Below are 22814 nucleotides of genomic sequence, written 5' to 3'. Positions count from 1 at the left end.
AAGACATCCTCTTCCTCACCATACTAAGTACCACCCATTCCTTTTACATTTGTTTACTTGTACAATGTATTCACAAAATAATTCTTCACTATCATGTCTCCACAATCGACTGTTTATACGAAATAGAGCAGTGACTCTCGACACCGCCATCCATGGATCCTCTCCTCCTTTCTCATTCTTCTATGCGTTCATTGAACGCTCTCCATCACCATTCTTTTTGGCTATTTATCTCTTTTTCAGTCGTTATTCCCGTATTGACTCGCTTAATTGATGAGACCCACAATTTTGACAGGTTCTTTCTGTTGGGTTGGAGCCTCGAAGAGTTCTGAATGGATGATGATAATGATTTCGAGCGCATGTCTTGTTCTGATCAAGGAACAGACGGGTTAGATCAAATGCCAGTTGCCTGGAGAGATCTATTCTGACAAATCTGGCAAGTTTTTCATCTCGTAAGTCAGTGAATACAGATTAGAAGGTCCAATGAGCCTGGAATATTGAAACACTGTCTGGAATATTGAAACACTGTATAGAGGTCTTAAACAATAATGAAGGATCGATTCACAATCTAGACGAGGGAGATTTGTCACGTAGGACGCTAACCAAAAAACTATCGGAAAGACTCTGATTCTACAAGAGAAGATCAAGTAGAGGGCGGCTCTTCAACAAGTGAAGGTTCGAATAATCTGACGTCGACAGACGTCAACACAGTGAATATCTCTATTTGGCATGTTGCCCTACATACAAGAAGCCATGTCAACTATCGTATTACTGATTGAAGGATAAAGTGCTCGAGAACACTTCTTGTGTATGATAAACATATGAAAATGGTCAAAAATGTTCTCTGTCTCCTGTACGAGAAATCATTTTTCATAAGTGCAGAAACGGAAATAGTGAATCAATTCAGCCTTTGGCGGTACGGTGGATTCAATCAAAATTTTCCAAGAATATTGATTCGAATTTTTCCTTACCAACGCTCCTTGCTTCGAGATCTGACATAAAATAAACAGCTTGCCTTCGCTCAGACCATCCTCTCTTTCCATATGAAAAGAATCCTAAAAGAAGTCCTCAACTGACGAGCGATCATAAATCTGTATAACCACATCAACCTACCACAAAAAGTCATCATGTCTAAGAGAGGAGTCGGGTTAGTTTCTCATCTTTATCACTGAATGATCCTTGTGCTAACTCACCTATCACAGTAGAAATCCTGGCACAACCAGATTCTCCACTTCGAATCGTCCCATTGTCTCCAAGCGTGCTACCTCAAAGAACACCACACCGACGGAAGATCTCACTGTTATCATCAAAAATCAAGAAGCCAACATCAATGACCTCAATTCTCGTCTTGACAAGATGGAGCAGAAAATTAAGAATATCGAAGGGATCTTGACGAGGGTAGATGCTATTGAGCATGCCGTCAAAGGCGTTGGAAGCGATGAAAACGAGTCAAGACAACCGGCAGATGATAATTTACATGCTGATACGTCTCTAAAGTCTACGAGCACTCTCAAGAAGCAAGAGAATATGTATCGTGCACTTGGCATCAAGCCTCCTGCAAGTAGCTCCTAATTTCTGGAAGACGTGCTATAATGGGCATGTTGTCAAGGGAGATATCGTGCAAAGAGAACCAAAGTGGGGTCAGCTAGAAGTTATAGCAGTGTGGATTTGCGGAAATAACTACCTGTACAATCTTGCGCAGGTACTACTCTTCGCAAGGCTGCAGGAAGGGATAGTATTTCATTTGCGAGACAATCTTATTTCCAACGAATCAAAGAGGCTGTTACTAGCATTTCTAGTAATCATAATCCAAAATCTTAGACTGCATGTCAGACTTCTTTTGGTTCTTCCAATTTATGTCATCCGAAACTGAATGGCGATCTGCTCTTGAAACTTAAAAGTAGCGCTGAGTTTTCTTCAAGATGCCAGAAAGAACTTGCCCCTTTGTGTACTTGCCCCTTTGTGTCTACTTACATATACTATATTATCCAGATATGTCACATCAATAAACTATCGAACTTGCTCTCCCCCGTAAGAAATTTTAGACATAAATCCAAGGCACAAATGTATTACAGCATTAAAGGAGCCGTGAGCCTCCTTTTTTTTTGAGTCACAAGTGCGGCATTCCTGAGTATGGATCGTCCTACAACAATTTTAGGCCAAAATTCGAATAATCTCTAAAACAATCACATTATGCTACCCCAAATGCTACTTTCACACCATTTTTACTCTCCATACCTAGATAACTTCATGCCTGGAGCAAACTTCGTCTCCGGATCCCTGTTCTCCATGAATTTGAATTCTTGCATGAATCGAACCACAAAATAATAAACTTCGGCCAAGGCCATCTGTTGCGCTGGACAAATCCTACTACCCCCAAGAAAAGGTATATATTCCCATGTTGTTCGAAAGTTTTCCCATCTCTCAGGACGAAACTCCATCGCATTTTCTCCCCAGATATCTCGATCTTTATGTAGTGCATGAAACACTATTCTAATTTCCGTACCTGGACGAACAAGGATGGGGCTTTTACCATCTGGTCTACCTCCTCTTGGAAGTACACAATCTTCAACACATGTTTGTATACTTAGACCTGCTGAAGCAAGAAGACGAAGACCTACACCATTAGTGTAGTGTTACGAGTATAAATGGTATGCTATACTAACTTTCATTGACTACGAACTTACGATACTTCATCGACTTCAGCAGGTCGAACGTCATGGGTGCGTCACCTATGCTCATAACTTCCTCGCGCAACTTTATCCAGACATCCGGGTGACGGGCCAAATGAAAGCATGTTAATCCAGTTACACTAGAAGTAGAATCACGAGCTGGAATGAATAGGGTTAACACTTGATTTCGAAGTTCCGTTCTATCCTTTGTTTTCTTGACGAGCTCATCCAGATACACATACCTGGCTGGCGAGATTCTTTCAAAGGTTTTCTCCAATGACCGCTGCCTGTCGATGGCCATTTCAACGCATCTGTCAATGAAAGCATAGACAAAAGATATGTCTTTTCTCAATTGTGTCGCGCCCACGAATGAAAACCAAATTGCCAAGAAACATGCGAGTATGTAGACCTATCAAAGATTTATCGAATATCGAGATAAAATCTTCCGTAGAATCATCCTTTGTTCCAGCAAGCAGGGAGTCTTGCGATACCTCGAAGAGGAATTCAGTTATTCTGGTAAAAACTACATCACAAATCATTATTTCAGCAAATGATCCTTTGAATCCAAGCATCAATGCTTACCATTCTTTTCAAAAGTGGTTGTTGATTAATGGTTGAACCATCTCGGGGTATCAATTCCAGCAAACGACTCACGTGTTTATCAAGTGATGGGATGACGGAGAATCTGACCCCAGAGAAAATTTGCTTCGCGATGCTTCTGTGATAAGCTCATGATTGTCCGTCCGCGGTGAAGATACCGTCTTGAATCAAAGGTTCTACTACCGGTATCCGGGACGGTGCAACCTCAAACTTTTCCGAGCTGTTAGCTAGAAGTGTTTGGTGGGTATGGAAATACCACAGAGTAACATTCACGTGTTGGTATATGCAGACTTGGCTTAGAGTTGATCTTAATCCTTGATTGCCCCTCCAAACAGGAAAGTGTATATATAAACTAACACTTACCAACGTACTCGAAATCATTGCATCCATTTCAAAATCAAATCTCATGGTTCCATAACTTGCCTTGCCGTCATGCGGCGCAATAGAGCCCCCAACACAGTCGTCTGCTGCACTGTATAATCGGAGCTGCACAGAAATGGTAGGTGATAAAGTGACATACTACTCTGTCCAACGCCACTATCAAAGCAACTTAATTGAAGAGCTTTTTGATGAAGATGTGTTTGTTATCTAAATGTCCTCTGTTTTTGCGTCACATGTTCTCATGATAAAATTCCCAGCAGTGAGGGGTGGAACAATTCTGAATGGTTTTCAGCCCCAAGGGTCTCGATACTCCCACATTGAATTCAGCGAGGAAATACTCCGAATGCAACCTCGTTACCGGCACTGAAGTCTAATATGCAAGTCGAGGCTAACAATCCAATCTTCGTTTTTGTTCAAGAAAATAGCTGTCTGGCTAACAGGTGGTTCGTTCACAGTTGAAGATATTTTCTCCGGCCTGAGATACCCAACGGCAAGCTGACTATGTTCTTTACCAGTACTAATTACTACCTAGACACTCCTAGTAATTTCTAATTGTGCTGCTAGTTTTCTTCCACCAACAAAATGTCGAATCTGGAGCAAAAATACGCACTTCTTGAAGACGATACAGGAAGCGAACATGAATCTCAGAACTTTGATCATTCATCGCCCAAGACAACACGGAAATCAAGGAGCACAATATTATTAGCTGGATGGACGCTTTTTGGGTTTTGAATTGTGCAATTCTAGACATTCAATCTTTCAGACTAATGAATAAACTAGAAAGGCTCGAACGGACTGAATTTAGTGAGTCGAGCCACTGTATTCTTTGTGACGAAGACTAATCTGGTGCCAGCTGGTCTCAAGCGTGATATAACTGTTCCTTGGCCAGTCTGCAGTCCTTTCGATAACCGAAGCGACCCTGACGCTACCGACAAAGAATGGGAAAAAATTGGCAAAATACGTCTTGGTGTAATTGCCCTTCCTGATTCTTATGTTGAAGAGAAGGGTCTTCGTAAAGCTCAAAGATTTCCATGGGATAATTCAAAAGGTGTCGATCTTATAAGTGCATACCGTAATCTGCATTGCCTGATAAGTGGACTCATTGCAATTTTATGAGGAATATCGATACTAAACAGAAATAGTTGAAACTTAGGATTTCTTTGCTGGAGTTCCACCGTGGGGAAGAACGAAGTGGAATCTTTGCGCATGTCATCCACTGTCTTAACGCTCTCAAACAAGACATTAAATTTAATGCGGACGATATACCCGATGGTCTGGCTATGGACATCGTATCACCGGCAGATCCGTATGTTGTCGTGACTGGGATCTTTTGGACGAATGCTCCAAGACCTTTACATCATGTTGGAATAAAATCCCATCTATTGGAGACATCAATGAGCGCTTCTCTTATTGCCCTGTAGATTCTCCCTACGCGGACCAGACAATTGAAACTCTTAGTAGTAAACATCACTGAGGCGAATGAGAGAAGGAGTGCCATAGTGTAATCTGACACAAGATCAATTATTGTAAGGTGTAAACACAGAATCTTAAATGGCTCCTGTCAAATCGTCCAAGTGATTCAGTGCATCGCCGCTTTCGGAGAATTCGTTTTCCTTGTAATTTTAGGATTTATTTCTCAGGCGAGAGGAGCCTGTCTAGATGTCATTCAAAGGGAGGGAGGGGGGTCATGCGGAGGTCTTCATCACCATTTTCTTCCAAGTAGGTTTCTCCATTACCTTGATTCTCCAATTATTCGTGCAGTATGGCGGCTCCAACACAAACAGGAATTTTTCATTTGCATACTAATGCAGGAGAAATTATTACTGTGGGATCTGTACTCCCCTCATTGGCCATTCTCGCAGTCGCAGCAAGACTTCATACTCGGCACACGAGCTGAATCTCTTGTAAGTTCTTTCAAGGCGACTGTTTTAAAATGCAGGGACAAAATACTGAACAAGGCATTGATGTGAAGGTTATTGTGATTGGAATGTGCATCTTCCTTATCATCGGTACGCTCTTCCTACACCTGCACTCACAAAGAATGAACCTCTGACCATACAATTTTGGGTAAAGAAGTATGCTCTAGCTTATCCGACTCCTACTCCTCCAGGCCTAACTCCAGAGGCCATTTTCTCCCAGAAACTGCCACAAATTACGATCACTCAGAAGGTGAGTTCATAACGTTAGCACTCGTTGTAATTCAGAGCAGTGTGTTCGTGCTGACGGAATATGCGCTGGCAGATCCAATTCATCTTCCATCTGTCAACACAAAGTGCGCAAGGTCTTATCGATTTAAGCATTGTGGCTCTTTACCGTCGAACGTTTGTTCACTCGAACAAATCCGCTTTCGGCATAACTACCTTAATGGCATAAGAAGCAAATTGACTGAAAATAGTGACTGTTGGTACTGGACCTTACTGGGGTATGATTGAAACTGGATTGGCACTTGTTGCTGCCTGCCTCCCAACAGTCAGCTCTGGGATCACAAAATGATTTGGGAAACTAATTTCAATGACTCGAAGTCTTTTCTCACCCAAGTCCCGTTCCAAGAACACAGGATCTTCCGCGAAAGGGGCTCGAAGTGCGAAGCAATACTATAAAATGGATCAGATGTCAATTGCAGCTTCAAAGGTTTCAACAGGGACGCAGTTTGGGGGAGTAGAAGCAAACTTCAGGACCGAAGAACATTTTAAGGGAGATGTAGAAGCCGCAGAATTGCGCCCGTAGTTATCTGCGAAAAGAATGTGAGGCCTTGGACGATGCTTACTGTGTATTTTTCTATTTTTTCTCTATATTGGTCAAATTCTCTCTGCATATCAAACTGGGAACAGAACATGGTTGGGAAGTTGTTGCTTTCGGTGTAATATATATCCTCTGTTGAAATGTAAGATTACTCGGCTTTTTAGACCTGCGTTTATATTTAGTAGATTTGAAACACGTGATCAATGCTCTAAAAATTGGTTTTAATTTGAATGTGTTATGCATCACGAACAACAGTGATCAACACCAAATTGGAAGAAGACATCAGGCAAACTATTGTTTACAAGGCTGTCTGCAAAGGAGGGTAGTTGTGTTCGCCTTGTGCCTAAGACCGCTAACGATTGAGCCCCAGAGAGAACTTCCGAGTTAAAGCAAAATATTCGAACGAATCGCCTGTATTTCCTTGCTGCTTATTCTGGTGATAGATTAAAGATAAATTGAAAAGGCCTCAGTGGTTCTGGGGACTTCTGGCGTGGTGAAGGCTCATATGGCTTCATCTCAAAGTATCAGAACACCATGGCAAATGATTTTTCAACAATTCGCGTAGCTTCAAGTACCAACAGTTTGTTCTAATTATAGACCCTGGTATTGTATCATCCAACGGCGGTCTGCCTCGTCAATGGGAGGGGTAAGCCAGTTTTCGTTGGTTTTCATTGGCTAGAATATTCCAAAGCTGCATTGTTGAAACTGGTGCAGAACGAGGCACATGGTACGCATCTTAAACCTTTTCTTTAACCATGTGAGGCTGCTGCTTCCATCTGATGTCCTTCTTCTTTTTCCTTGCATTATTATCGTGATTGTTAGAAGCAACAATGTCATCTTCCAATTTACCGAGCACTCTCTCTCCACGTAAGATTTTACCGCTTCCCAGCAGATCACGAAGTAGACAGGCGTCAAAAACCAGGCAAAGTTCGGACCCCAGATCTTCTTCTAGTGGTGAGGCGGACCAAGGTGCTGCAACACCAGAGAGCTCAAGAGACGAGCCCACAGCTGCAAACCATCGGATTGAAAGCAGCAACAGCCCGAAGTCACAGATTGACTCCGTATCTGTCACAACTTCAGTTGTATCAAAAGTTCTTGCAGAAAGCGCTATAAAGTCAACTCCTAAACCTTTGGAGAGAGAAGAAAGTCAAGATACACCAACTCGAAACGGAGATTTAAAGACAGTCGTGACACCAGATCATGAATTGCCTCAGCCTCTTCATACACTAGAAACAGAAGAAAAAATGACAACCAGCGATGGCTCAGAAAATCTCCCCGAAGTTGTGAAAGATTCTCACTATAAATTTTCCTCTGATGGCATTGAAGTGCGGGGTAGTTCTATCTCGCAAACCAGCCACTCCCGAAGATCATCCGCAGATTCATTTGCTGATAGCGAATCGTCAAACGAAGACGCGAAATACGCCGTTGAAGATGAAGAGGCACCAGTCGAACCTTATTTCACCGAGGAATTTCAGTCCATTCTTGGAAGAAGCTATAATATTGCAGTTCAAGTGGCTAATGAACTGGAAAAATTGGAGAAAGTCTTTGAAGAAGATGTGAATTTTCGAAGGCTATTGAATGATTCAAAAGGACTGAGCAAAGGCGATATATCGAGTACTAGAACCATTGCTATACTAGGTGCATCGGGAGAGGGTAAGCCTAGATATTTCTTCTGATTCTATATTATGATGGATCAAGCGCTGACTTCGTTACAGGAAAGAGTAGTTTAATTAACTCGCTTCTACATATGACAGAGCTAGCTAGGACTGTGAGTTCACTTCAGACCACTTATGTTGAGTAAATATTAATCAATGCCCCAGAGTGATGAAGGTTCTGCTTGTACATCCGTGGTCACAGAGTACAGGCAAAGGAAAAATAGTGCGCTCGAGCCGTTTTCGATCGAGGTAGAGTATCTTTCCAAACCAGAGCGTCAAGAGATGGTAGAAGAGTTGTTGTGGAGTTATCGACAGCTGTTTTTCCCAGATTCAGATAACGAAGGTAATGCGCTTGATTCTGATGAACAGCAACGTATCGAAAGAGAATCCGCAGTGGCATGGTCGGCTCTTGAGGCAGTGTTTAGCAAACAAGAAGGATTCGATGTCAATTTCGTGAGCGACAAGTCGAAAGGTGCATTTGAAAAGATCAAGAGCCAACTATTAGAGTGGATGCATAAAATAGACTTTCCTGCAGATGATGAGTCAGGTTTATGGACAGCTATTGCGCATACTTCTGATGAATGTCAAGAACTAACCAGTGTCTTCATGGAGGATAAGCTTTGGCCATTCACTAAGATAATTCGCGTCTACCTTGACGCTGAAGTGCTGAAAACAGGCGTTGTCCTCGCCGATCTGCCAGGTATAACTAGTGTTATGAATTGCTGCGACTGGCTGACGAATCCCTATAGGTTTACAAGATACCAATTTAGCGCGTGTTCGAGCAACACAGAAGTACTTGCAGAGTTGTGACCATGTCTTCATCGCAACCAAAATTTCCAGAGCAATTACCGATACAACCCTAAAGTCAGCATTATATAGTGAACTTAAACGCCATGTCCCGCTTGCATGGGAGGAGTCGGGAGGCACCAATATCAATTTCAAATTAGCTGTTATATGCACAAGATCAGAGGTATGTTCTTATGTGGAGCTGGAAATTCTTATTGCAACTTATTTTCCATAGGATATCAACCCAAAAACGGCAAAGAGGACTTTCGTTGGTAATGGAAAAGAGATATCTTTGATTGACATGAATTCGATTGACAAAGATATCGAGAACGCGAAGCGCAAGGGTGACAAAAGCCTGAAAGAGCACCTCGAACGAAAGTAAGACTTGCTCTCCCATTGGAAGATGGCACTTATTTCTAACAATCAATAGAAAGTTGTGGCTTTTTATCGAAGCTCGGAACCGGCACGTTACCAAGGGACTTCAAGCCGCGTATCGACAAAAGACTATCAACGGGCATCTAGATGTTTTTTGTATCTCAAATACGACATATGAGGACTATGTAGAGAAAGATGACAATGAAATGATCCAAAAGAGCGGTATTCCGGAGCTTCGTCGCTTCTGTCGGAAGATAACTGCTAGTGCCCAACTTCTACAGGCACTGCATTTCATGCGGTCAAGGCTACCAAGTCTATTGAATTCTATTACGCTATGGTTGGATTCCATTCAAGCAGTCTCTCAAGGACAGGATGATAGTACAGGGACGTTGGTATTGGACTGCTATGAGCGTTCCGGAGAAGAAGTAAGTGATAAAAATAGCACAAGAAATCTTGTATGTGCCATTTCTCTAATTATCAGTAGGCGACTGCGTCAATTACGAAATATAATCTAGAATTTCGGAATGCTTTACAAAATGATATGATTCGTTTCTTTAGTGAGTTACTGTTTGCCTGTTGGTTTGATTACTGTACTAAAAAGAATTTAAAAAAGATAGGGAAAGTATACAGTGGGAAGTTACTGCAAAAAAGAGGGCTGAAGAATGGGCTGAAGTAAGCGATTGAATGCTCTTTTGAAAACAATCTAACGAAGAATAGTGGCATCACCGTATGATCTCTTAGATTGTGAAAATCCCAAAAGACGACTAATGTGTTTTGATTTCAATAGAATCATACAACGCGTGGTGTAGAAATAACGGAGAGCACATCACTGTTGCACGGGGTTATAGAAATTGGAACGCGGAAATTATCGAAAAGATGAGAACGGAGTTAAAAATGAGATGGAATCTTCTTGAAGAAAAGATCCCAATAAATATGGAGAGCCTCCTACAAGAGGTCAAAAATCAACTTCAAAACTTGGAGACTCACATCGAAGGTTAGAATAGCTCATTAAATTCATAAACTGAACTGTCATGAACGTCACATGAAGCTGACAACGTTGAAATAGGGCAAGGCAGATCGAGCCCAATGCAGTATGGCATTAACTTTCGCATGCAAGACTTAGAGTATAATTTCGGTCTCATACAACAGGAATTTGAGAGAGGATTGAGGTATTGCATTGTTCCCATACTTCTTTATCAGTTTTCGTAACTTTTTATACAGAACAATTCGACAGCACGTTGAAGAACCAAATGCTTCGTCCTTTGTTGTCGCGGAAATGATTTCAGCTTATCGTAAAGCCAGCAGTGAAGGAGGTAAGTCTCCCTCGCCTACTCAAATGACTAACTCCTCCCGTAGTAACTCAAGATTAGGCAAAGGCATGAAAGCACGACAAATATCAATTATTACGAATCAAGTCAATGGCGGCACCATTTTCCCTAACATATCTGCCAAAATGCGTCAAGAAGCGGTCACCTTGATCGATTATGAATTCAACAAGCTCAGACAGGAATTGCATGAAACCTTTAATCTGATACATAAAGACATTGATATGACAAGTGCTAAGAGACCGCAATCCCAAAAATCTGCTGCTACGACCAAGGGCATAGAGTTGAAAGGAAGATTTGCAAAAAAGTTCAACAACTTGAGATTGAAGTATGATGAGATTCTTCGCGTTCGAGATAGTGGAGTAGGAGTTTGAGGAGGCATCATCTACTATTTTCATGACATGTAGTGATTGAATTCTAGTAATCCATGCAGCTATGTTGTTGGACTCAAATGGGCGAAATCTGAGCCATATAAATCTGCCATTATTGTTTGGTTTCAATTCACATAACCTTCCTGATTGTCTAACTTGAGTTGTACCATCGACTTTTGTTTTCTTTACTCCCTAATCATTATACATTTATTCTTCTAGTTAAACATGATCTTAGTATTAGAACTAAACGTCACAAAACCACGAGGTTCGACATACATTGTGTGAGCTTAAGCAAAAATCCGTGTGTCTTGGCAAAAGCTTCATTTCTATGATTGGATTGAGTAGATTTCCACTGCGTTTCTGATGTTTGAAATCTCACCGGGACTTGGTAGAATCTTGAAACTGTTGCATTCAAAACCTTTCGTTGAAAACGAGATCATGCACGACCATTCGCGTAATTTCAGGGGCGGAATCCAAGAGTAATGTGTCTGAAGACGAGAATTGCCCGAATAAAATCAAGTTCGACAAACATTCGCCGGAGAGATCAAAAAATTTCGAATAGACCGGCTTTGAAGTGGCCCATATCTAGCCTGTAAACGATTATACTCAAATCTAGTAATAGCATTTCAGGTTTGGAACTAATTTGTGCCGTACCTTGGAAAATCAGAGAGTATTCTCGGTAACTCTATGGTGTTTAAGGTCGATTACTCTCGCAGTGATACGGCCTTGATACGATACAGCTGCGAAAATACGCTTAGAAGAATCTCTATCGTTCTGAGCTGTACCGAAATCATGTATATATCTCATAGAATAACGATGTTCTAACACTACAAGAGCAAGTAGAAGTTAATTCGCAGTAAATTTTCATCTCGTGAAGAACGGTCCCTAAGACATATATTCAATTCAGAGTTCCCCACAAAAAATCCAAAATAATATTCCAAGTGAGTCTCCGAACATCATACAGCAGACGACTGGTTGTTTTTATCATGTCTTTGGACTAACTCAATAGTAGAATGAAACAAGCAGCTCCGATTCAAGACCTCGGTTAGTGCTCTGCAATCACAAACTTCAGTGAAAAGATGGAGTCGAACTAAATATGGAAGTACAGGAAACCAACTACTGATCGAAACACTCACACCCGGGACTACGAACTTCTCAATAAACGCGAGAGATGAGAGACACATAACTCTCGACGAATCAGACAGTCTTCGGACAGATCGCCCAGGTCTGGAGAGATATCAATTGAATCGAGATGCAGCCATCGGAGGTCACTCGTATGACTTCGCTGAGCTGTATGTGGAGCATCGCGAGTGGCAGGAACAGGTGAAGAAAGTCAACCAACGACTCAATGAATACGTTTGGCAAACGATAAACCTGCGCGAACATCCAAAGCTTATGCATGAGACGCATGCTCTGATAGAGCTAGTCGAATCGCTAATAAGCGAACGGGATGAGCGAGCCATAAAATTCGAAATTGCCTTGCATGCTAGAAAATTAGCAGACGAGGAGGACGCAGAATTGAGGGAAAGAAATAGTAGTTCTTCAGATACCCCAGTGGAAGAGGGGCCAAGAACCAAGATCAACACTGCAGATATGGGTACATAAGCTCCTCATGACTCCCCAATCTAAACTTTTCAGCGATAGCTAATGTGTTCTTGACAGTGGAGTGGTTTCAAGCGATCTCTGAACTTTGGGAGGAGGATAAACAGAGTGTTGCGAACATCCACGCCGCATATCGTGCTGTTTGCAATGGAGAATATCCTAATATTCGAGAAGCGTTGGAGGATGCAGTCAGCTTATAATACTGGCTTTGATCATAGTCATGGTGTCTTCGGGCTCTAAACTATAGAGCAATCAAGAGGCTGGACACGCTTGTAGACTAAACGTTGTCCTTAAGATGCTTGTTGACAAGCACGAAAAAGGGGTATCGTAGTCGTTGCTTGGGTGCAAGAAAAATGGGGAAATAGCGTCTTGGAATATCGAAATATTAAATAGCATCAAGTATGGTGAATAAAGCGAAATTTCTGCTCCCGTTTGTACGTGATCCCCTCACACTAGCATGATTAAAAAAATATCTATTCTTCTATCTGACCTTCCCATAATTAAGTGAAAGTAACCTTGCAGAAATTTAAATAGAAATTGTCGTTCAAACGATGCACGCTAGTGCTGGCTTCATTCTATTCGTGCATCTTGAGCGGCATGATTTCTGTTCTTCTCCTCAAAATGAGTAATGAGGTAAAATCACGCTTGATTGCTACAATCCATCGAGAAGAAGACATGCTATTAGCAAGCCCCGGGTCGGCAAGCAAGGAGTGTAAGCCAAACAAAAACTGGAAAAAATTCGGGTTAGGATGATCCAACCCTTTTTACAAAACACAGCTTTAACTCAAATCTATCAAAGTGTAGGAACAGGGCCCCTTGAGTCTACAGTTTTGTTCATTCGTACAATGCATCCCAAGCTTTAATCATGTACATTTTCTTTTGGTATCTAGCGCCAGTCCATTCGAGTCTTCCGTACCGTTGCGCCTGTTTGTAATATGCCATAACTCCACACTTAAACTCCAAACCCAAAATAATCCAACAGCATTCGGTTCGGCTGCATAGTTCATCCTCTTGGACCCGGTATGTGCATTCAGTCAAATCAAATCCACCATTCAAATGTAGGAAACGGCAACTTCCAGCACACTAACCCTCCTGACCCTACTCTCACTTTCCTCCATATCGTCATCCTTGTTGTCAATTCCCACGATATCATCAACAGTCGCTACACTCTTTGTCCTGACTACCACTCTCACACCTTCTTGTTGCTGCCACCAATGCGCCAACATCAAGGTTTTCTCAATTGCTTTCCCCGTTCCTTTCATTACGACTTCTTCGCCATTACCACTCCCTGATTTTCTTTCCATCCTGCTAATTTTAATGCCTTCTTCGATTTCTCTCATCAACTCCCTGTCTGTACTGGGTAGAACTGTGGGCCCGGCACGGAACTCTGCGCCGTCTAGGTATTTACGCACTCGTTTCACGATGGCGATGAATTGCGATTTGTCAGAGACGTAGACGACCTTCTCAGAAGAAGAGCGGGGTGACGCGATTGCGGGGTGCAGTAGGGGTCGCTTTTGGATTCTTTGGTCTGCGCACACAAATTAGCATCAATCAGAATCGGGGAAATCAAGAGAAGATGGATCTTACTCTTTCCTATTCTTGGCAGTTTAGGTTTCTTGTCGTCCTTAGAGGAAAGTGAAGGTAGTGTGCGAGCCATTTCTGTGCCAGCCACGATGCGGCTCTGGTTTTGGGTTTAGTTTTGGTTGCGATTGTTTATTCACAGTTTGCGCGCAAGAATGTAAAGAAGTATGAGGAATGTTTACGACGTATAAGTTGATGAATAAGGTATCAAAAATTAGATGTAAAGTAAGGAAGCAGCATAGAGGGCCTGGAATTGCGATTTCGATACATTAAATTGATACAGCAAAGTTCTGAATTGAGACACTCACCGCCCGGCAGAACCCATTCTACACTAACGTCATAGGCTAGGTATAGATATACAGCTCCACCAAAGTGCAGCAATCTATATCATCCCGCAGAACACTTAATTTCTTATCAACGATAGATATATCGATATGTCTACTTCCGTCTGGCCTTCTTTACCTGTCCATGAGTTGAGGAAAGAAGAGGACGATTCTACGGTATATATCTACTTGCTTTACTTTACCCTTACAATCTCATCTACGCAGCAAGCGGAAACTAACTGTCAGTCCAGGAACGCGAGCTATCATGGCTTCTAGAATCACTACAGGAAACATTGGCTTCACTTAAAACGGGCTTAGAAGATTGTTATGCGCTTCTCGCGCCTGTTGAGCCGGGGTCTACACTTGTTATGTCATCACCTCGTTCCGAGTATTTGAAGGGCCATATTACACGTGTTGGAACTCAGGTTGTCAAAGGAGTTTGTCTTCCCCCTTTTCCCTGCGTCTTCACATCTTTAACTTCCCTTTCCCGCCCCGAACCTCAAACTATAAATCCAGACTCTTTCAGCAATCGCTAATAGTTCCTCTCAGACCCTCCACCTGCGCCTCAAATCTCTCCCACCGTCCTCGTTTTCACTGTCACCAACTTTACCCCTTCTCCTTGAACCGCTCACTCAACTCCGCACCCTCCTAAATCAAAGTCTTGATTGTGTTGACATAACTCGCTGGACCGGTGATCGTCATTCTGCGCCTTTTATATCCTCCCAATTGCATCTTCTCCATAGTATCCTCACCGAGGCCAAGCTCGTCCTCAAAGGTCCCTCTCTGCTCGAATCTCCCACACAAACCCCCGCATCTTTGAACTGGGCGCATAACCCTGTTGATCCCGATACTTTCGCCCCATCCTTACCATCCAATCTCTCTCTCGATCTTACAATCTCCGATGGCTCATTACTGCTCACCATTCGAGTTCTTGAACCTGTAGCACAACAAGTCAATCTTGGGAGCAGGATAGCTTTTGCGATAGGAGCCCAAAGAAGATTGGAGCATGATGAGATGGATGAGGTCTTCATGTTCAAAGGTGAAGAGGTTAGGGTTAAGGAAAAGGTCAGGGTCGAGAGTGCAGACCCAAGGTTAATGAGTGTTTTGGCTAAAGTGGCGGCCCTAGAGCATACAGTTGAAGGGGCGAGGGCTGGTTTGAAAATCGTTATGGGAGGTGATGGGCTGGAGGCTGAAGACTAGTGGTGTGTTTGGCACTACTTCTAAAGAGTATCGGTCACCACAGTGTGCCAAATATCAGACTATGATTCTTCAAGGCACCGCGAAAGTCAGGCTTGACATTTTCGAATGTATTTTTTAGGGGGTCTAAATGGCACGCCTGCTAACCGAATTGAAAGCAGTCAAGGATTACTGTGGAATTTTTTCCAGCTGGATGAAGTGCAGCTACACTAGGAGTTGAATCTAGGTTCTAGGTTCCGCGATGATACCATTTGATTGTTCTGCGATTTTAGGTTTTATCTTTTCGGGTGAGTGGGGGGGGGGTTCAATTTAGCGATTGTAATAGATTTAAATCAGTCAATAATGTCTGGCTCTGCATATTTTTGTCCGGAGCATGTATGGATATGTTTAGAATGTAATCTTATAATCTCATTTGCAACAGAGACAGAGCATCACTACAATGGTAATTCTCGAAATTTTTGGCGGCGTTGCAATCAAACCTTCCTCCAAATTTCAAATCCAATACCGCAGCCCATTTAAAAAAGCTGCAGAAATTCTGAATTTTATTAGAGAGCCCTTGCTCACACGAATGCCTCTCCACTTGATATTAATCTTAATGTGTTTCGGGCTACTTATGGGAATGAGTCTTAAAGCATCAGTGGAATCTTCGCTACCAAAAACCCATTTCTCTTCTAAAAAAAGATCAGAAAGCATATTTCCATAAAGAAATCGCCGAACTTGGAGCCCATCCTTACGGTTCTAACGATCTTGACTACTTCGAATTAACGAGAAATGTATCCTGACTCCCCCAAAGCTTGATTCTTGGGCCAAGTAGGCACACAGCCACCTGTTTTCCTTCGATTCACTAATGTGACTTGCTGGAAAAGGTTTTCAGATATTGTAGGTAATCCTGGTGAGAAATGCAAACCCTCCAGAACTCCCTACTATCTGATAAACCCAAGCGTTTCTCACCAATCACGCAGCAAGAACGAAGATCTCGATATCGAATAGTATGAAATCCATCGTTAGATACTTAGATCGAAACTATTTGTCCAGAGAAGCCTCGGAAGATACTTCAATTATACAAGAATTGCAACCAAAATCATGACCTAAGTCGTCCACAACAATTTTTGGACCCCTTCCTTTTCAAACACCCACCCACTCAGAAATCCACTTAGCAATCCACTCCCTTTTCACACCCTCTAAATCTTTTAAAGTCTTACTTGCCTTTTGAGTCTCTTGCGTCTCTAAGTAATTACTTTCCTCGCCACCTCCAAGCACATCTTCGTAAAACTCTAAAAGTTTGGCTGCGGGGTTCTTCTTCAAGATCACATCTAATTCTCCGTCCTTCAATATGGTCCCAGCTCCCGCTTTGAGCTCTACATCTTGCCTAACTTTCGCGATCCAGACATCGAGTGGAACGACGTCTATCAATTTGCCAGAAATAGAACTTAAGTCCATTACCAGTTCCTCTCTTACATCTTCCCAAGTTTTGGGATTGGGATTCAAAGGATGGAAAACCTGAACCGGTCTTCCCTTATTTTGGACATTATTGGCCAAAGCCAAGTCTGCGATGATATCTGCAAGTAAATCTACCGGTACCCAGTCGATTCTACCAAGGCTCGAACCCAGAGAGCTGGGAATACAACCTACATGTATAGAACTAAGAATGAGACTTGGAAACCATTCAGTCTTGTTCCACATCCCTTTAGCTCTTACCGGGCCGGCTATCTGACCGACTCTTGCGAGGGAGAATTCATACCCATAAGATGAACATTTCTCTGATGCATAAGAGATAAGAAGTTCCGAGATGTACTTGCTTTCCGCATAGCCATTTGGTGCTACGATGAATTTACTTGGGTCGGTCGATGGCTGAATTATATTTTCGGGTGTAGCACCAGACGAAGTTCTGTATCCCATGACGGAACTAATTGAAGATATAAAAGATAACCTCCCTCCTACGCTCGACACTGCGAGTGTAATAAGATTGATCAGACCTTCAATGCTAGGACGGAAAGAAGACAAGGATAGATTAAAATTGACAGGCCAGGCATTGTGAATGATGCGAGTTGCTTGTAGTAAGTTGGAATAGTCTTCTGAACGAAGTCCAAGCTGCGGCTTCGAGAGATCTATTGTGAGAAATGTGACTCGAGTATCGGCAGTGTATGCGAATTGGCTCCGAGACTCTCGGAGACTTTTACCTGATGATGACCGGTTCAAACAGTATATATGAGCGACTCGTGGATTTAAGAGAAGACTCCCTAGAATATGGGAACCAAGCGTACCTGTAGACCCAGTCAAGACGACAATTTCATGATTTGTGTCAACTTTCTTGTGGGAAGTTGGCGGAGGTAATATAAGTGAATCAATACGGCTTCGAAACTCCTCTAGCATACCGTCTCTCAATTGGCCTGTCATCTGTTGACCATGTATAGATTTCTCGTCTTTGGAAATCTTCACGACAGCGCTTGCTAATTGAGCAATTGATGGATTGGTATAAAGTGTACTTGAAGCAATTGATGTAATGCCAAGGCCTTGACGAAGCTTTCTCACAACTGTGAGAGCCTGCAGAGAGTCCATTCCGCGAGCGAAAAAGTCCTCATTCACATCTAGATCAGGCCAAGAAGTAATGTTCATCACAGCGTCTCCCATGAACTCGGAAACCGCTGGTAAATCACTAATGTCGATGTTAGAGAAGATTTCGCCGTCTATCTCTGCTGTCATGCTATCTGCGTCTGCATACAAAGCATCGAGTTCTTCCCGGTAGAGTTGTAAAGTTCCTGCTCGTTGAACCGTGCCTTTTCCCGCAATCAACATACGTTTGGTTGGGTTTGTGAAGAAAATGTGTGTCTTGGCAACCTTTGCATGAGCCTATCGGTTACATTAGTAACTACCCGTCGTTAAATGATAGAGGAAAACCAAAAGGTCATGTTGTCTTTCAAATCTCTTCTTCAAGATGGAAATGTATACTCACTGGGCATGTTTGATTGGCTTCTTCCACTGAGGGCCAGATCTTTTCTAGCAGCGCTGCGCGCTTTGTTGTTGAGATATCGATATCTCTATTCACAGGATCTATCAAAAGCGATGCTTGAAAACGTTGTGCGCCCATAACCAAAGCCGCTTGAACTTCTGGATTGCGAGCTACAATGTGCTGCTCCATTGATATAGGATTAGTCTTCTCGCCATTTAAGAATACAATAATATCGTCGGCTCTTGCATGCCATTTCCATAAGTTTCGCTTGTTAGGATGGGGGGTAAAGAGATCACGACTGGCATATTCCGTTGCTTGGGGAAACATCGTAAAGGTAGGTTGCTGCTTTGACAGTTCGGGGTCAGAAAGCATAGTCAACTCATGGGTATTGTCTATTATTGGTCTGAGTTCGGCACCTATGTCTGGGTGAAACTCGACGTACTTCCAGTCTCCTCGGTCGAAGTTGCCATTCCTATGGATCAGGTTTGATAAGCCGAGTTCCGTAGCTCCAAATTGATTTACCAGTCTGATCTTAGATGCAACTATATCACCGATGGCTTGTGGTAAGTCTCCTCCACAGTAAATTATCATTTCCAGATGCTCAGCGCAATAATCGAGGAGATCTGGGCTTTGGCTCAACTCGTTCACAATAGATGGTACTATGAATGCGATATCTGCTGGTGTTTTCTTCAATCCATCCACAAGTCCTTTCGCGGATGGTATTGCTCCGGAAGTAGGGCTAATCATCACTGTACCAAATGGCACAGCATTGAACAAATGACAACAAAGGTATGCACCCTAAATAATATTGCATCAGAAACGATGGCGTCATCAAATATAAATCGGAACTCACGTGAAATGGTGGAAAGGTTAAAAATACTCTTTTTCCCTCATACATTCGATGTTGGCTCTCATAGCCAGCTGGAGGGTCCAGCGCCATCAATACGATGTTTCTTTGAGCAGTTTCATGAGTCCAGATCATAGGCTTTGGAAATCCAGTCGAGCCAGAAGTATGCCTTTTGTAGTTAGATCAGCTTTTGACATAGCATAATTATGGGTTTACTCAACTTACACAACGACGAAGGGCTCTTGATTAGCTTTAGAGAAAGTTTTATAGAACGGAAAACGTCTCCTCTTATTTTTCAGAATATCTTCAACGCTCGGAACCTCAACGACGCGAAGATGAGAATTAGCTTCGAGGATCTCAGTGATTTGAGGAGGACGAGGAGTCGGTGATAGAACAGTTCTACATTTCAGGCGATCAAGCAGGTTTGTTTGAGCTTCGACGCTGTTTCTGGGGGAGGTGAGAAATATCTTTCAGACCTTAGCATTGCACGTTCATGACAAAAAAAATTCTGAATTTGATGAATACAGATAAGAATATGCGCAATTGAGGGCGTACTGAGGTCTATGGATAGAGACAGCTTAGGGAGAATTCTCACCAAGTAGCCAGCTTTTATGGCACCCAATATCAGTGCTGGATATCTCAGATCATTAGGTCCGATATAGGCTAGAACCTCGAAGTCTTTGGCAGGACCCAAGGTTTCGTGCATCCACCAAGCAATACAGTCGACAGCGCTTGCAAAATCACCATAGGTGATCTTGCGATAGCCATAATCGTACGTCAAAGTAGAAACTGGATACTCCGCATACAAAGCCTCTGGATCAATTTCAGCTAGATGGTCAACAATGTTGGGAACGAGTTCATCTTTCCATTTTCGAGAAGTCATGGTTAGCGAGCTCGTAGTATTAACAAGTAACTTCCTTATACTTAACCGTTTGCAATCTCTGAAGCTCGGCAGTCAACTTGCAATAGATTTTTTGGTATCTATTTTATTTGGCATTATGGAGCAGGGTGGTCTTCAGATGTACATAAATATCTGACTGCCGGCAATGACGGCATCAGCAATACTGGAGCCAACCAACAGGTAGCCAACAAACAGTTGGAACTTCATATTACCAAACGTCATTCGAGGTAAGCATACACAGCATAGATTAGCTGACTTCTCTAAATGGTTAACAATGCCATTCCACAATCAAAAAAATACACCCATCAAGCAACTCATTGATGTGCTCAAAAGGAAGGATTATGAAAATGACAAAGATTTTGAGACCAGTAATATAAGCAGTTGCAAACGAAATGTAGCTGATAAAGTGGGTGGATGAAACAAAAATCACGTGCGAATCCCAGCCACACCTCACTCTGGATTCCGATTTGGCAACGATCAACGAGTTATTGATCAAGCCATCAACAACGGTGACTTTTCTTGAAATATCACCACTATTACAATTAAAAGCAAACAGTATCATAACTTTCCCATTCATCACAATGACAATTCGGCCTCCATTCGGCCATCGCATGCGTGACACCCATTTTCAATTCTCTTCCAGCTACACACCTTTAAACCACGGTTCCTTTGGCGCGTACCCACGTCCTATCCAACAAGCTCAAGATGCATTTCAAAAGCAATGTACTGAAAGACCCAGTACATTCTACGTCTATGATCTTCCAGAACTCGTTGATAAATCACGAGAAGCCGTTGCACCTCTTCTAGGTGCTGATCCGAAGGAAGTGGTTCTAATCCCGAATGCAACGACGGGGGTGAATACTGTATTGAGGAATCTGAAATGGGAGGAGGGAGATATGATTGTTTATTTTAGCACGATTTATGATGCGTGTGAGAAGACAGTTGAAAGTGTGAGAGAGATGTTAGGAGTAGAAGTAGCGACGCATTGTCAGGTATTGGAGTTTCCGATTGATGAGGAGAGTGAATTAGGAGAATTCAGAGAGTTTGTAGAGCTGGTAAAAGGGATGGGCACAAAAGTTAAGTTGGCTATATTTGATACGGTAAGGCTGTCTGGATCCTACAAATAAAGTCACTTTATATTGTCAGTAGTTCTGACATTATCTCTCATAAATTCCTTTGAGTGCATCTAATTTGACTCTGATTGATGATCTCAATTTTCTTACAATGTTGACGACAGGTCCTGACATTCCCCGGTGTTCGGATGCCTTGGGAGAAGCTAGTACGGATATGTAAAGAACTAGGTGTCTTGAGTTTAATTGATGGTGCTCACGGTATTGGACACATCGATCTTACACACCTTGGTTCAGTCAGTCCCGACTTTTTCGTCAGTAACTGTCATAAGTACGATATCTTCTTCTCATAAATGTTGTAATCTAACCTACGGCAGATGGCTCTATACACCTCGCTCGTGCGCAGTTTTTTATGTACCCCTCCGCAACCAACATCTCATCCGCACCTCCCTTCCTACATCCCACGGCTACCGCAAAAGTTCCGAGAATGACTCTCTGGAAGATATCAATAACTATTTCGTCTCCATGTTCAACTTTGTAGCAACAATTGACTACACACCATACCTTTGCATCCCCGCTGCAATATCCTTCCGGAATAACGTTTGCGGCGGCGAAGCGTCAATTCGTCAATATTGCTTTGATCTCGCTAAAACAGGCGGTAACTTATGCGCTTCAACCCTGAATACGCACACTCTCCCCATCTTGCCCGGAAGACAAACGTGTTTTACTAACATCAAGCTACCAATACCCTTTTTGTGTAAGAGCAATGACGAGTCCCATACAACACCCGAGACAACAGCATTCAAACCCGCTGATGCAGAAAAGATCAAAGTATGGCTCAACAAAACCGCAGTCAAAGAATTTGATACCTATTTGCAAATAGGATGGCATGCGAATGTACTATGGGTTAGATTGAGCGCGCAGATATATCTTGAATTGAGAGATTTCGAGTGGGTAGGGGAGAAGTTAAGAGGGTTGTGTGAAAGAGTTAACGAGGGGGAAGTGGAAGGAACAAAGAGAGTGGATGTAACGGGGGCTCCAGAGGCTCAGGACTCGTTCATTTGTGGTAGCGCTTGTGATGATTAACTTGAGGTTTCGGTTGTGGATAATTTGCCCAAGCGAATAAAACGACTGGACGCTGATTCTGCTGGTGGAGGAATAATGAGCCACAACCAGTTTTACCAAATTTGAGAGATGTGAACAATGGGATATCAACGTGAGAAGATTGAATGTGGCGCGTCGCTTTTGTTTAAGTAAGTTACATGTGGCATATGGCGTTAATGAGAGGGATTCAAGGACATGATTTTCTATATCTTGGAGAAGAGGCAACCTTACATAGACTATGATCAACAATTGAATTTCTACTTTCCTATTTAATTGTTCGAGATAACAGCTTGCAGATGGGATCATCTTGACTGCTGTCTGGAAAAGTCACACCA

At 42.6% G+C, this 22814-nt stretch overlaps 9 protein-coding genes across 9 annotated transcripts; 6 read left to right on the top strand and 3 right to left on the bottom strand.

Annotated features, from left to right (window-relative positions):
- Positions 1-1124: 1124 nt before the first annotated feature.
- Positions 1125-1569, top strand: EAE98_002922 (uncharacterized protein; the record flags this gene model as incomplete). The annotated part of the gene is made up of 2 exons (XM_038950542.1): positions 1125-1144; positions 1200-1569. The coding sequence occupies 2 exons, from the start codon at positions 1125-1127 to the stop codon at positions 1567-1569; spliced, it is 390 nt and encodes a 129-aa protein (XP_038813071.1).
- Positions 1570-2222: 653 nt separating this feature from the next.
- Positions 2223-2970, bottom strand: EAE98_002921 (uncharacterized protein; the record flags this gene model as incomplete). The annotated part of the gene is made up of 2 exons (XM_038950541.1): positions 2223-2614; positions 2685-2970. 2 exons carry the CDS (start codon positions 2968-2970, stop codon positions 2223-2225), a joined length of 678 nt encoding a protein of 225 aa, XP_038813070.1.
- Positions 2971-4232: 1262 nt separating this feature from the next.
- On the top strand, positions 4233-4766 carry EAE98_002920 (uncharacterized protein; the record flags this gene model as incomplete). The annotated part of the gene is made up of 3 exons (XM_038950540.1): positions 4233-4375; positions 4435-4454; positions 4504-4766. The coding sequence occupies 3 exons, from the start codon at positions 4233-4235 to the stop codon at positions 4764-4766; spliced, it is 426 nt and encodes a 141-aa protein (XP_038813069.1).
- A 2456-nt stretch (positions 4767-7222) lies between these two features.
- EAE98_002919 (uncharacterized protein) lies at positions 7223-10907 on the top strand (the record flags this gene model as incomplete). Its single annotated transcript, XM_038950539.1, has 13 exons — positions 7223-8045; positions 8108-8160; positions 8213-8747; positions 8797-9017; positions 9069-9211; positions 9264-9633; positions 9693-9765; positions 9822-9880; positions 9926-9935; positions 9996-10202; positions 10275-10377; positions 10430-10521; positions 10579-10907. 13 exons carry the CDS (start codon positions 7223-7225, stop codon positions 10905-10907), a joined length of 3018 nt encoding a protein of 1005 aa, XP_038813068.1.
- Positions 10908-11917: 1010 nt separating this feature from the next.
- On the top strand, positions 11918-12706 carry EAE98_002918 (uncharacterized protein; the record flags this gene model as incomplete). The annotated part of the gene is made up of 3 exons (XM_038950538.1): positions 11918-11948; positions 12013-12501; positions 12567-12706. The coding sequence occupies 3 exons, from the start codon at positions 11918-11920 to the stop codon at positions 12704-12706; spliced, it is 660 nt and encodes a 219-aa protein (XP_038813067.1).
- Positions 12707-13558: 852 nt separating this feature from the next.
- EAE98_002917 (uncharacterized protein) lies at positions 13559-14163 on the bottom strand (the record flags this gene model as incomplete). The annotated part of the gene is made up of 2 exons (XM_038950537.1): positions 13559-14034; positions 14094-14163. The coding sequence occupies 2 exons, from the start codon at positions 14161-14163 to the stop codon at positions 13559-13561; spliced, it is 546 nt and encodes a 181-aa protein (XP_038813066.1).
- A 358-nt stretch (positions 14164-14521) lies between these two features.
- Positions 14522-15610, top strand: EAE98_002916 (uncharacterized protein; the record flags this gene model as incomplete). Its single annotated transcript, XM_038950536.1, has 3 exons — positions 14522-14587; positions 14662-14847; positions 14960-15610. The coding sequence occupies 3 exons, from the start codon at positions 14522-14524 to the stop codon at positions 15608-15610; spliced, it is 903 nt and encodes a 300-aa protein (XP_038813065.1).
- Positions 15611-16732: 1122 nt separating this feature from the next.
- EAE98_002915 (uncharacterized protein) lies at positions 16733-20287 on the bottom strand (the record flags this gene model as incomplete). The annotated part of the gene is made up of 5 exons (XM_038950535.1): positions 16733-18457; positions 18561-19355; positions 19411-19573; positions 19630-19871; positions 20000-20287. 5 exons carry the CDS (start codon positions 20285-20287, stop codon positions 16733-16735), a joined length of 3213 nt encoding a protein of 1070 aa, XP_038813064.1.
- Positions 20288-20886: 599 nt separating this feature from the next.
- EAE98_002914 (uncharacterized protein) lies at positions 20887-22750 on the top strand (the record flags this gene model as incomplete). The annotated part of the gene is made up of 3 exons (XM_038950534.1): positions 20887-21405; positions 21543-21706; positions 21753-22750. The coding sequence occupies 3 exons, from the start codon at positions 20887-20889 to the stop codon at positions 22459-22461; spliced, it is 1392 nt and encodes a 463-aa protein (XP_038813063.1). The 3' UTR covers positions 22462-22750.
- Between the last annotated feature and the right edge of the window lie 64 nt (positions 22751-22814).

Source organism: Botrytis deweyae, assembly GCF_014898535.1.
Source record: "Botrytis deweyae strain B1 chromosome Unknown BDEW_005, whole genome shotgun sequence".
NCBI lineage: Eukaryota > Fungi > Ascomycota > Leotiomycetes > Helotiales > Sclerotiniaceae > Botrytis > Botrytis deweyae.
Note: the sequence above shows the minus strand (reverse complement) of the source record. Positions and strands in the feature narration are given on the sequence as shown.